Source organism: Toxorhynchites rutilus, chromosome 1, assembly GCF_029784135.1.
Source record: "Toxorhynchites rutilus septentrionalis strain SRP chromosome 1, ASM2978413v1, whole genome shotgun sequence".
Lineage (NCBI taxonomy): Eukaryota > Metazoa > Arthropoda > Insecta > Diptera > Culicidae > Toxorhynchites > Toxorhynchites rutilus.
Window position 1 is genome coordinate 50,377,480 of NC_073744.1, and position 15,130 is coordinate 50,392,609.

Sequence of the window (15,130 nt, forward strand, 5' to 3'; positions counted from 1 at the left end):
TAGAAGTGCTGGTAAGTTTCTTGGTTTTTTTTTCAAAAATTAATGCTTTATTCTGCAAAAATGGCTACGAATTTAATATTCGAAATATTGCCCATCGCTAGTACAACTTTTTCCCATATTTCTGGCAATTCACGGAGCAGTTGTTCGCACGAGAAAAAACGGCGTTCGACGTCTCGTGGCTTCAATTCATACGGCACCCAATGTCCTATCTTTCGGATCATTCCCATTGCTTTTCAACGATCGGATATGGTTTGCTGAGCTACTCCTAGTGTATCTGCATGTTCTTGTTGCACTCGTGATGGATCTTGATCGAGTAAAACCTTCAATTCTTCATCTTCAAACTTCTTTGGCCGTCCGGAACGTTCTTCGTCTTCCAAGTCAAAATTACCTCTTTTAAACCCTGCAAACCACGTCTGACAAGTTCGCTCAGTTGGAGCATCATAAACTTCCACCAAAATGCGATGACTTTCGCAGTTTTTTACTTCATATTGAAGTAATGAAGTAACACTCCCCGCAAAAACACTCTCGTTGGTACGAAATTCCACATACCCGAAGTGGCAAAAAACTATGTAGTTTATGCTTCAACTTTTTGACATGAATTGAAAGATACGCGCAATGACAGTAGCTTTCCAACGAATGCCTCAAAATTTGATTTACGGAAATAATCATCAAGTTACGCCATCTGTTGTAAAACCGAAGGAACTTACCGGTACACCTAATACATGATCCTTGACATCATCTTTTCATTAAATGACAACAAACCGTACTTGCGTTGTGTTCTTGAAATGCGAAAAAGTATTTTCTAATTGAGAACAGAACCCCGCTGACTCGCTCATAATGGATTTTTTTATAGAGGTACTAGCTGACCCGGCAAACATTATTCTGCCATACAAGTTAGTTCTAGTGAATAGTTCTAGTAGAATATTTAGTTAAAATGAAGGTAGTGAAATAAAATATAGTAAATTAGATAGTTAAATAAAAAATAAAAAATGTGTTGTAAGTGTGTTTGAATGTTCTAACGATCTCTAAAATTAATCGAATGTTATCGATAAAATAGAACAATTGAAACAATTTGAATAAAAGAGTGATGTTTATGCTGTCGTAAATGACGATGCGCATTGTCATTCGATGAACAAACGTGAAACGATGTTGACTCTTATATTTTATTAATAAGAAAAACGTAACAACTTTTTATCTGAGCTATTCGGAAATATCAGTGCAATGAACCATTTCATGTCGTATCTTCCCGAACCGATATGATGATGATCCATTCTTCGATGAAGATCAAACCGATATTTGAGGATGGGATCTACAACATACAATGAAATTGTTTATAGCCGTCACAAAACCCATTCATTTTATTAATTTAAAAAAAATATAGGAGGTTGTGTCCAAGATATGACCGTATTGTTGACGTAGAACTATACTGTCGCTTGTTTATAACTTCAGATATTATTTTATAATGCTGTGAAATTTTAGAAATAACTGTTTAGTGGAATGGTTTGATCGCCCTGAAATGGTTTTTTTGTAGAATTAATTGACGATAATTGATTGATGATTCATTGTCGCCCTCGCAGAACAATAAACTAGCTGATCGTATGTCGCAATTTGTTTCAAGTTCATTCTTATGACTGTACCAGATTAGATACCGCATCACTAAAATCGCTATAGCTCGGTAAATAATGGGATTTACGATAATTCCTTTCTAGGATATATTCTTGAATGCCTAAACTACAGAAATATGAAGGAAATTTTTTTTTGATTTTTTTCAAATTTCTAGACAAGAATACTGCTTTAATACAGATTATTCTGTAGATATGTTAACCCTGCCCAGCGCTTCGTCCCAAGGCGCAAACAATAATGGAAAGCGCAAGAAAATTCTCAAGCGTTCCTCTTTTTGCTTGAACGCCATTTTAAGAACTGCAGAGCAAATGTCAAAATCAAAACAGAGGAATTTTTCTACACGCATACACCTACCAAATCATGGGTGTTCAGGTATTTTTAAATGCACTCACAAAAGATTTACTTCAAATTTTAGTTGACCAAATTTCGATCGTTTCACACTTTATTGTAAGGAAGCTCTGCGAGTAAATGATTTCTCATATTGGTCACCGGTCATGTAATTTACCACCGTTGGTCTTTTTTTATGCAGTTATGTGAATTCTCTGGCTTAGCTGCAGACCAATGACGCCTTGGAAGACAGTATTTGTCATATTATCACAATTATACCTTTGCTGCAAAAAGTGATCGAAAATACGCCTTTCCGATTAAACTTTCCCCGAGAAAAACCTTGTCCTATGCCGGAAATAATATTTCAATCATATTTAAAATAAATGACAAGTAGTATCTTTCGAATAACGAAATCAACACCATGCATTTGTGTTTTATATCAATTTAAATATAAATGTCTTTGAAAACTAAATATTTTCTCAACCGTGCCGAAGATAAAATTATAAACTAATCATTGTTACCTTCTTTCCGCAGGACCGCGCACGCAACGCATCGGAGCGACTGTCGGCGACGACCACCCTCACCATCAACGTGGCCGACTCGGACGATCAGGATCCGTCCTTCATCTATCGGGGATGTGTTCTGCTGGATGGTGCCTGTCTCAACCCGGAATACACAGCTTCTGTGCCGGCAGGGACGCTACAGGGAGTGCTAACCGTGACGCCCGAGCGCATCCAGGCTGTCGATCTGGATACCATCAGTGCCCCCATCCGGTACACGTTTCTCAGTGGAATCCCTGGGAATTACGACGATTACTTCGAAATCGACTCCCAAACTGGAGTGCTGAAGCAAACCAAGTTGGTTGACGCATCGGTTACGGCGAAAAAATTCGATATCATCGTTAAGGCCGAAGAGGTATCCGAGATGAAACGTTTTGCTACGGCGAAGCTGACGATCCACGTGAAACCGGTGGATGCGTTTCCACCGGCAATCAGTGTGACGTCTACGGAAGGATTCGTGGATGAAAATTCTCCCATCGGAACGGTTGTTACTGACTCGAAGGGTAAACCGATCAAACTAACAACAACCGATGCAGATCTAGGATCGGACGATCCACAGGCGGAATACATTTATGAGGTTACCACACCTTCGTTTGTGGTATCCAAAAGTGGGATCCTCCAGGTGAACGAGGAAGGGCTGGACAGAGATCCACCGAGTCCCGGAAAGTATCGCTTCCAGGTTGTGGCGAGGGAAGCGAACGGGAATGCTGCTAGCGCTCCGATGAGTGTGACTGTCAATCTGAATGATGTTAACGATAATGCGCCAAAGCTAGCCATGGTTGCACCGGTCAGTTTAACTGCGGGAGATGGCCGCAGGCTGGTAACTAAGGTGACAGCAACGGACAACGATGCCGGCGACAATGCAATTATATCGTATTCGATTTTCCACGTATCGAATAACGGTGCGAACAAATTTGCCATCGATGCCAAGTCGGGAGAGATCGAAACCAGAGCTCGACTAAACGCTGGCGAGCAGTACAGTATAACGGTTCAAGCTTCCGACATCGGAGGACTTTCTTCACAAGCCATCGTGGAAATATCGGTGACGCCTGGACCAAACACGAAACCGCCGCGGTTCGTTAAGCCAGTTTACGACGTGCAGGTTAGTGAGGGAGCTGAAATTAATTCCACCGTTATTGTGGTTAAAGCAGAAGACCCGGAAAATGATCCCGTTAAGTATGCGATAACTACAGGAAACGACTTGAGGCAGTTTGCAATCGGCAAGGAAAGTGGGGTGATCAGTGTTATCCGAAAGTTGGACAGAGAGGATCTGACGAGGTATCAACTGATAGTCAGGGCTGAGGATAGTGGAGGTTTAGCCAGCAGTGCAACCGTCAACATCAAGGTTACCGATATCAACGACAAAAACCCAGAGTTCGATGAAAGTATGTTGCCGTACGTATTTTCGGTTGATGAAGGAAAAGAAAATGTGGTTGTCGGTGTGGTTCATGCGACCGATGCTGATGAGGGAATGAATGCGGAGATAACATACACCATCCCCTCGGATATTCCATTCAAAATTAACTCCAGATCGGGCGAGATTAGAACTAAATCACAACTTGATTACGAAACGCAGATGGAATATAAATTTGTTGTCACCGCTCAGGATGGTGCCCCAGAACCGAGGCTCGGAACAGCGAGCGTAACGATCAAAGTTCGAGATGTGCCGGACGAAGTTCCAAGGTTCATGGACCCTATGGTCGAGGTGAAGATTCCAGAGAATGTCCCCGATATGGTCGTCATAACGGTGCGAGCTTTCGATCCCGATACGAAGCCGGAGATCACCTACGCCCTGAAACGCGGGCCAGGAGATCTTTTCAAGGTGGACGCGAAAACCGGAACGGTTAAAACCATTCGGGGGCTAGATTATGAGAAGGATAAAGTTCATGAACTGATTATTGGAACGCTGGAGAACAACGGAACGAGTCCTGGTGATTACATCAAGATTCTGATCGAGGTAGAGGATCGCAACGATATTCCTCCGGTGTTTGTATCAATCCCAGAGCCTATTAATATCAACGACGACTTACCAATCGGAACCATTGTGGGATCGATGCCTGCCGTAGATGGCGATGGTTCGTCACCTGGAAATGTGGTCCGCTATGAAATGGTCGGCCGGGGCAAGGCCCTCAAGTACTTCCAGGTCGATCCAGATTCGGGCATCGTTCGCATCCGTGATGAATTGAGTAAAGAGGACATCACGGAGTACTTGGTAGACGTTCGAGCTTACGATATGGGTGAACCCCAGCTGAGCTCGGTTGCCACTCTACCGATCTACGTTAGCCATATTCCAGCCAACCCGAACGGTGATTCTGCGGAATCGAGAGTGGATGCCGGGGGGATTGTGAACTTGGAGCTACAGGGTTTGGCGTTTAGTGATGACAGCTATACCACAAGTGTACCAGAATCTACCGGGCTGAATGCAACTATCAAACTGATACAGATCATTAACTCGAAGAAAGCAACGAAGAATAATGGAGGATTCAGATGTGAGATTATTAAAGGGAATGATTTTAACTTATTCCGCATTACTATTGAGGACCACGCTTGTGGGTTGGTTTTGAATGGCCCGTTGGATTACGAAAAGACCACCACTCATAGTTTGGAGGTTCGCTTGGTATCGAATAAATATTTCGTAAATCAGCATAAAAACTTTGCTCAAGTGAAAGTTATAGTTCAGGACGACAACGACAATGCTCCGAAATTTCAGTTCCCGAACGCTTTCCAGCAGGGAACTAGGAACGATACGTATTATGCGGTTATTAATGCAGACGCTGATATCGACATGCCACTCATTACGGTGAAAGCGATCGACAAGGATACAGGTCCATACGGACAGATAAAATATCACATATACGATGTGAAAGTAAACGAGATACCGAACGACGACTCGCCGAGTTCGTTCTTCACAATTGGTGAAGACAATGGAATGTTGAAGGTTCAAAAGAGTTTACAGGATGTGAAACAGACACCACTTGTGTTCATTGTCGAAGCTAGAGATAATAACGGTGATCCACTGGCTGGCATAGTACACAAGGCAAAGGCCCGGGTAGTGGTGAATCTCATATCGGACATTAACAGAATGGCACTGGTGTTCTCCGATTCCACACCCAAAGATGTGAGGCGGCATGTGAGAGCTCTGGAGGAATTGCTGCATGATAAATCCACTGGATTGATCACGGGCATCGAGAGATTCAGTACTAGGAAGATTTTGAATGAAAATGGAACGATCGAAGAGGTTAATGGAGCGACTGATGTGTGGTAAGATGGTTTAGAATTGTGACAAATCTTAGAGAGAGGTTCTAGCTTTCTGCCCTTCCAGGTTCTATGCAGTTGATCCTAAATCGGAGAAAATTTTAGAACGGAACTCTACATCAGTATTGAACACAATTCTAGCTCCGAAAATTCTCTCGCAAATCAACTTCGAGGCTTCCAGCATTGCTCGGGCCACTGCGCAAGGCATTTTTGGACCGGTGGAACCGAAGCAACAAATTCAGAAGGTAAAGGCAGCGGTCGTCGTAAATGATGAGGTATTCCCCTACGCTCTCATAGCGGTAGCGGTCGTTATACTAATTCTCGGATCCGTTGGTATCGTTTACATCTGCATATCTTGGTCCAAGTAAGTACTATTGTTGGAGCAACCCGTGTAGTGCTAGATTTTGATTCGAGTGAACCCCATCTAGGTACAAAAATTTTAAGCAGAGAATGCGCCAGTACACAGCTCCCGCTAGTCCAGTCCGCTATGATCCCGTGATCATCAACTCTCAAGCACCAGCTACAGAGAACCAAACTAGCCTGAAGGAATATGAAACTCAAGTGCTCGCTATGGCCGTTCCTTTGGACGAGGGTGATGATTTGCAGCTGGATTTCAGTGCTAAAAATCACGCTTTTAGTTTAGATAATGTAAGCTACATAACGCACAAGGAAAACGGTATGTAATTCTACAATTAACAAATTTCATGCCAACTCGTCTCAGGAGTTGGCAGCACCATTTCGGATAGCAGTGAAATGTTGTGGGCAGAGATGCTAACCTTCCTGATTTTTCAGGATTTCCCACTCAATTTATCCTGATTTTTCTGAAATGATCCTGATTTTTCCTGATTTTTGTACTCTTTACATTATTCATAATAAATATAGTGGTTTCCATGTCAAAGTTTTCTGTCATGATAGTTCTCCGGTTCGCAATTGTATATATCTTACATTAAATGCTCTAGACGCAAAGCTGTATTTATTTTTTTATCTGTACCCTCAATTTTTTCGTGGCTTTCCAAAACAGTGCTAGAAAATTTCATGAAGCCAGGTTGTCCGACGAATTCATGATATTACAACGAGATAAAGTTGAAGAACAACATTACCTTATTGAGGATAATGTGTATGCAGATGTATCCCCAGAGTTATTAATGTAGGAATACGTTTCGGAGTGTTACATTACTCAAAGAAAAATTTTTAAATCCACAGTCAATATAAAAAGATTTTAAATGTGATTTATTCGTCTGATTCAAAGTAGAATCAACTTTAATGATTTGGTAAAAAATATCTATAACCGTACTATCATAAAAATTAGGAAAAATTCAATAAGTCTTCCACTGCTGATATACTTTCCTCATTTGTTGAGTAAAGATTCATTCCAAAGCAGGGACGATGAATTCAGTGAAAATTTGAATATTGATTTCTCTGCAATTGACTTGTTTCTGACATGTATGGCTTGCAGCAGTTTTGGACGAGGAAGCAAACATGCTCTAGGCGGATAGAATATTAAAGCTATGTGAAAGATTGTGAAACAAAACTATGGATTTAAAATTAAATTATAATGCTTTGATTGAAAATTATGTTTTTGTTTTCCCAAAAAAAGACATTAACTTTTCGGACAACCCATTATGAGCTATCCTGATTTATCCTGAATTTTATTTTCATTCTTCCTGATTTTTAAAAATTACAGTTGGCAACCCTGATTGTGGGTGTAAAGACATGGGTCGTTCAAGCAACTTTGCATACTTCAAATCTTCAATAAACTACAACCTTTTGAAAGGGCCAAAAAATTCCCTTAATTTTTTACAAAAAAATATAACTCGCAATCATCGGAAAAAGGACACTTTCACAGGGAAAAAGTTTTTCTAACAACAACTTTTTCATGTTTTCTTTGAAAAAATTACAACTAATTCTATTTTTTTTTTATGTCAAGATAGCAATACAATGTATCCAATAAAGTTTTAGATCTTATTAAAATATGAACTTTCGTCGAAGACGTAAACTTTCTATCTTTTGTAGTTTCTATAATATAAGGCATTTTTGTATGAAGACTCCTGGAAAAATTATTTTCTACTCGTGACATTTTTGTGTGTAAATTCTCACGTTTGACATGTTCTCGACATGTTTCTAAATAGAAATAAGTTTTCGGAACATGAAAATCGCGATAATCTATATATATTTGGCAAATTTGGCATACATATATATGTATCAAATCAGACAGTCAGGAATCCATTTATGTAATAAAACGTGTTCGGGACATGTAAATCGCGATAATCTATATATGTTTGGCAAATTTGGCATACATATATATTAGGGTGCCAATGAAAATGGTCATCTCGAATTTCAAAAAGTTACCACATAAAAAATGTTCACCACCTCGAAGAATCACCCTATGCCGAATTTCAGCTTAATCGGAATTAAAAGAGAGTGGCACAAAGCGGTCAAAGTTTGAGTTTTTTCTAAATCGAAAAATCACCCAAAGGGGGGTAAAGGAAATCGGGGTTTTCGATTTTTTTTTATGTCAAATGTCTTAAAATTGCATAAAACGTCGAGATCTAGTATCATCTCGAAAAATAATAATGTCAAAAATCGGCATTCTGGGGCTTAGTTTTTTTTCGGAGTACGAAACGAAAAGTATGGTTTTTGGTGTCAATAGTAATAGTAATCTCGATTTTACATTCGGAACTTGCTACAAAATGTTGATTTGCACGAAAAATCACCAAAAATCGAGGTTTACAAAAAAAGTTATGCCAAATGTCTTAAAACTGCATTAGTCGTCGAGATTAACAGTGTAAACATTCACTAACTGGGCGAAAATGGAAGACCAGTTATCGACATTTGCGTTTTACCTGGTCCGGCATGTTAAACGTCAAATAAAATCGAGGGGAATGTTTAATTCGTGACATTTTTATGTATACATTATCGCGATTTACATGCTCTGCTATTTTTTCTCTTTTGGAACATGTCAAGAACATGTCAAACGCGAGAATTTAAACACAAAAATGTAAACGAGTAAAACATTATTTTTTCATGAGTCTCCATACAAAAATGCTTTATGACCCATTCCATGAGGTTATGCACCAGAGAACCAAATTTTCAAATCTAGTTTTAGAAGAAAATTGAAAACGTTATTTGAATAAGCACTGGCTATATCATAATTTTTTTGCAACAAATTTAATTTTTTATGCACCAACCTTTGAGAGAGGCAAGTTTAAGAAACTACATAATTACGTTTAAAATATTTTAGGTTTTCACTTTTTTTATGTTTCTTGAGATATCTCTGCAGATACTTAACCATAGTTCAATGTCTATATACCATCGAATGGATGATTAAATGCTTGTTTAAAGAGCCGTGGGTGGACCTACGTTTCATTTTGTAATTTATGAGAAACAAGCATTTGAAAAACAGGTATTTTTAAGCGTTGTCACGTCGCAAAAATAGACCATTTTTAGTTTATCAGATGATCACAGGTTCAAACATTTTTATACTTGGGTTTCTCTGACCAAACAATGAAGGTCAACAACCCACAAAATTTGGTTGGGATCGGTCCACAAATAGAGGAGCATCAACTGTCTCCAGAAGTTGTTAACAGTCAAATACTTTTGTGACGTGGCAACACCTGACTTTTTGCTATTTCGGACAGTTCCATTTCAAAACATACAAATGATCTTTCTCCTATGTTTTATCAACAGTATATGAACGTCGATTCCATAATATAAGATAAAATCTTATTTCAACTTCCGGTTTGCTGATGGTAGTATTGAATGCTACCAGCGAAAGTCGAATATCGTATTCCGATGCCTTTTTGGAATCGACGATGGTGACTTCCGGTTCGATAAAAACGGATATAGAAGACCGGGAATGGCATGAAATCCCACAATACGATCATGAATGGCAATTTTGGCATATATCCATACGCTAAGAGGAATAAAAAAAGAATAATGTTTGATAGTGAGAGATAGGATTTAAGTGAGAAGGAGATAATGTTTGAGTGGAATGAACATAGCCTTAAGGGACCCTTTACACGAAAAATAATAATGACATTACTTCATCAGAATGACAATAACAATGATCGTGTAAGGTTGACAAAATTGATATGAAGGGCAATAATGATGCAAATCCGTATTTTCTGATCTCGCCATAGAGACGAATGAACTCTCAGAGTTTAAAGTCTCTCTAATGCAATACCTTCCTTCCTTCCTGATCTCGCTCCATTACTGTAATAGAGCAGGGACACTATCATTCGAGGTGTCTAGGATACTGTGCGACATCTTTTGTCAAAATCTATGTTTGTGAGCAAATTTACTCTCTATCAGATTAGCAATTTAAAATTCTTAAAATTTGAATGAAAGTTATTATTTGCTGTTACTTGAATGCTTAAAACACGTAGCACTGAACCTTACTTGATCAATTTTCTATTATTTTATTGAAATCCCTACTAAAACTCATTAGTATAAAATGAAATTACCACCAGAATTTGTTTTAGCTCAAGAATTTTTAACCATTTACAGAAAACCTGTTGCTCTATTACATAGAGCAACATATTTGATGCGAAAAAACATGATTTTCATTTATACCTTTTGATTTTAAAAGTTTGTTTCTTCTACCTGAAAACCCGTTATCATTTTCGCTTCAAAACGATGGAGCACGAAGCTTAAAATGGTAATTCGCGATAGCGACGGTGCAGTGTCGACATCTTTTGCCCAAATGAGTGGGTGAAGCATACGGGTGAGATAAGGTGTCGACATCTACGAAGGTATTAAATGGTAAAGAATCAAGCATAAGCTATTGAGATTACTATTGAAAGATACAGTTTTAAATTGTGAATAGATCAATAAAAAGAGTTTCAAAATGGTTTTCGAATGCTCATAACATATTGTTTTGAATCTTCTTCATCCATCACCGAAAGACATTATATTAACAGATCAAAATGTTGAAATCATAATTAGAAACCATTATTAGGAACAACTTTCGTTCTAGATTTTTTCATTGTTTGCAGGAAACCTTTCAAATTATTAAACATAAACGCCCTTGCACAGGTATGTGCGCGGATGCATACAAAGAGTTTATCAAAAGTTTCTGGTAGCAAAATCAAATGCGTTCCCCCAGTAGTGAGGGCCACTCGATGAACCAGGATTGTGTTAGCCATTGATGGCAAGCGCCAGAGTGAACGTGTTAAACAATCACGATATAAAAACTGGAGGTCAGTTTAGGACCACCCCGACTTTTCCCAAACAAAGACATACCGTGTATTACAGGTAACAGATAGATTCAATTTATATAGCTTATTTTGATGAACATACCATAAACAATTGAAATTGCCTTGTTTCGTAATGTTTCACAATCTAAAAGAACATAAAACTCATTTTGCACACAGGTCGAATATATTTGTTCTCTGTTTTTGAAGGAATGAAAACGTAAAATGGCGCTAAAACGCTAGAATGAAGAGAAAAGAAAAAAGTCACCATATTATCAAGTTGTCAGCGTTATGACACCTTTCATTTGACACTATTGAAAAATTCAGTAGGTTCCTGAGAAACAAAGGAGAGTAGGTTCAGGACCACCGGTTGCGTTAGGACCACCTTCCTATAGGGGACTTTTGGAAAGGGAAAGGGAGATCTCAGAGGAAAGTAAGAATTAATCAGAGTAATGAAAAAACATAAAAAATAGTATATCGCTTGCTACAATAAGGTGAATTCTTATTTAATTCAACTTATTGATTGTGTGACAACGCTTCGTGGAGCGCGTTGTCACGTCACAAAAGGCATGCCATCAAAATGCATGTTCTTGCGAGTTTTCTGAAAAACTGAATATACAGGAATCTACGTTCATTGACAAATCATACAACAAATTTTATTTGTATGTTTTGAAACGGAACTGAAAATACAACATTAATGTTCAAAAGTCGGAACCCGCAAAAAGACAGGTGTTGTCACGTCACAAAAGTATTGGGCTGGCAACAAGCGAATTCAACTGCAAAATATTCTCCAACTGAAGATTCTTGTAGGAAATTTTCTCAATTTCACTTTAAAATCGTTTACCATTTGGAAATCGTGTGACTTATACAAGAAAACAAGAAAAAAAAACTGTTTTTACTGAGTCAAACCGTTGTCACGTCACACTGGAATGGGTCTTATTTCCAGAAAACAACAAAAAAAAGTTCATGTTTTAATAAAAACTTTGTCGAACACACTATATAACTGTCTTGGATGAGTTAGTATCAGTTGTAATTTTTTCAAAGAAAACATGAAAAAGTTGTTGTTATAAAATCTTTTTCCCTGTTAAAGTGCCCATTCTCCGATGTATAGACGACTTGTTGGGTATTCTAAGGGCTATTCATATAATTGTTTTGAGAATAAAAAATACGTTTTTGAAAAAAAATAATTTTAAGTTTTAGAATAAGTTGTTTTTTCAGCGATTTTTTGCTAATTTTGGTATTTTTTAATATCAATTTCAACAATTTCCTACATTCGGGGGTCTCCGTAGCCACATTTGTTGCGCGTTCGCTTAGTAAGCGATCGATCGTGAGTTCAAAACTCAGGGCCCTCATTGTGACCATCTTTGTGTTGTTACAGAATAGCTACGTCCACGCAACAATCATCAGCGATGGAGATCGATCCACGGTCGAAATAAGATCGATTCATCCATACAACTGCTCTGCTCTGCCAGACACATCGGGCTACTGTTCTATAAATAACTCAACAATGATCAATCAACTGTCTCCGCTGTCCGGTGGTCCAACTGGATAATGGAAGAACAGAAAGAATACCCTTACGCCTAAATGGCTACTGTGTGAATGTACCATATGTAATGGTATAGAAGGAATACTGGCGAATGGCAACTGTGTAATGTGCTAATTATAGATATGATAACCATGTGACATGTACACGATTAAAATTCGGCTCTGTTACAGCTAAAATGCTAATGAGCCTTAAATAAATAAATGGGATAAAAAAAAATTCCTACATTCCATCCTATGACCAGAATTTTGTAGGTATTATAGTTTATGAGTTATATTTTTTGGAAAAAAAATTTTTTTTAAATTGTTTTTTTAAGTAGTCTAATTCTTCTTTGAATATAAAAGGCCCATGTGTTTACACCCACAGCGTTCCCGTACTATCTGAGATGGTGAAGCCAACGACCAGTCGAATTGGCATGAAATTCATCAATTATTAGAAGAATTCATCTAATATTAAATGGTTTGATATTCTGTTGTAGGTCAACACAGTCCCACGAACTCCGACGCAACAACAGCGGTTGTAGGAACACTCCAGCGCAACAACAACAACACAAAGAATAATAACAATCTAAATATTAACAACCGACAGAATACTCTGAATCGAACGTTAGAAATGAACCGAAACAATTACCTCAATCCGCTGGGTTCGGTGAACAACGGTACACTGCCAGGAACACTAACCCTCGGGAGGATAAAATCCGAACGAAACAATTACATCAACGGGTATGACTACATCGAATAAAATCGTGCATCAATCGGTTTATCATTCTATGAATTTCAGCTACGGTGATACTCTTAACCGAAACAATTTGTCGATGACCCAAAGCAATACCTTCAACACGCTAGGTAGAAACCAACGGAACAACAACGCCAACAGTAACCATATCAACAACATCAATCATCATCCCACCCACAATGGAAACCATCACCACCACCACAATGGAACAGAAGTTGTTGCCAACACGCTGGGAAGAAACAATCGCTATCCGGATGTACCAATCAGTAACCCCCTCTTCCATGTTCGGTAAGCTCAGGCTCGAAATTTGCATGACCATGTAGATATATGTGCTATCATCCGCTTTCAGTCAAAACGGCGACCTGCAATCTCAACCTCAGCTCAATCACGCCAGTCCAACCAACGATAACGTAACGTTTGGCAAGCGTGACTACAACCACCTGTCCTTTTCGTATCTCAATGATCTGGATCGATCGGACGCTGAAACGACCACCGAGCTGTAGGAATATATACCAATCGCAAGAACGAGACAAGGGAAACCAGAACCAACTGCCGACAGTTGTATGACGATTCTCCAAAACCATAACGTTAGGCGTCAACTAAAATTTTAGTAACAAGTGATGAACCAATATATTTAAAAGCCATCCGTTGGAACAGACTTAGATCATCTTCCCTATTTTTAGCTGTTAGATTTTAGCCGTTGTTTTTATGTGTTATTACACCGTAAGTCTATCCCCAGCTAGTTGCAATATAGTTTCCCATCTATTCCCCACAACTATTTTTAATTTTTTCTTTTATGTGTAATTATGTGGCATTTTTGTTTCTTACGAATATATTCTACTAACCAATTCTCATCGTTGAAATTCGCTTGATTCAACTCGTACAAACTAAGATATTTATATCCAACCTACTGAGAACGCGAGTCGGACACAGAGAATGTGCTGCTGTATAAAACGATTGAATGAGTCCAGAGGAAAGGATAGACTCCTGGAGTGTAACATAAGATGGTCGGAATATTTCTTCATTGTAAATATTGAGTCATTTGATAGTTAAGTGTAGGGTGAAAATAATAAAAGAAAATCCATTTTTTAAACTAAAAGCTATGGAACGTCGCACAACTCTTCCGACACAAGGAAAAATGCGATCATTCCAGGAACTGAAGCTGTAAGAATTAGAGAAATTTCTAGTGTTTATAAATTTTACAACATACCGCAACACTGCCGCTGACATCGGTAACAGCGAAATTTTAGAAGCAAGGGAGAAGAAGATATTTTAAAAATTTTATACAACTTTTGTAAAAATAATCATAACTATACCTAAATAAAATCCGTCAAAATGAGATTATTTGTGTATGTCGTGTATGCATAATCCGAAAAATCATTAACTATTTGACAGCTAAACTTTTCCATCTCGTGCATGTTGAGTAGGATGCCAATGAAAATTGTCATCTTGAATTTCAAAAAGTTACCCCATAAAAAATGTCCACCACCGCGAAAAACTACCCTATGCAAAATATCAGCTCAATCGGACTTAAGAGAGAGTGGGACAAAGCGGTCAATGTTTGAGTTTTTTGAAAATCGAAAAATCACCCAAGGGGGGAGTAAAAGAAATCGGGATTTTCAAGAAAAAAAAGTATGATGCCAAATGTCTTAAAATTGCATGAAACGTCGAGATCTACTGTCATCTCCAAAAAAAAATTGTCAGAAATCTACACTCTGGGTTATTTTCGGAATACGAGACAAAACATATGGTTTTGGGTGCCAATAAAAATTGTTATCTAGATTTTTCATTCGGATTTTGCTGCGAAATGTTGATTTGCACGATAATATACCCAATGCTCAATCGGACTTCATTTACTAGTGTCGCAGACTTAAAAAAAATTTTTTTTTTGGATA

At 38.3% G+C, this 15,130-nt stretch overlaps 1 protein-coding gene across 4 annotated transcripts in view; it reads left to right on the forward strand.

Annotated features, from left to right (window-relative positions):
* Positions 1 to 14,576, forward strand: part of LOC129767553 (cadherin-99C) — a 442,929-nt gene extending 428,353 nt beyond the window's left edge. For 3 of the 4 annotated variants that reach the window (XM_055768573.1, XM_055768582.1, XM_055768591.1), the window contains 6 exons: positions 2,485 to 5,771; positions 5,833 to 6,129; positions 6,194 to 6,441; positions 12,979 to 13,222; positions 13,281 to 13,523; positions 13,585 to 14,576. In XM_055768573.1, the coding sequence (XP_055624548.1) occupies positions 2,485 to 5,771; positions 5,833 to 6,129; positions 6,194 to 6,441; positions 12,979 to 13,222; positions 13,281 to 13,523; positions 13,585 to 13,738 (4,473 nt within the window). In that variant the 3' untranslated portion in view covers positions 13,739 to 14,576. Of the gene's footprint in view, positions 1 to 2,484; positions 5,772 to 5,832; positions 6,130 to 6,193; positions 6,442 to 12,978; positions 13,223 to 13,280; positions 13,524 to 13,584 lie in introns of those variants that run through there. The other variant, XM_055768599.1, reaches the window with a different exon arrangement.
* The last annotated feature ends 554 nt before the right edge of the window (positions 14,577 to 15,130 follow it).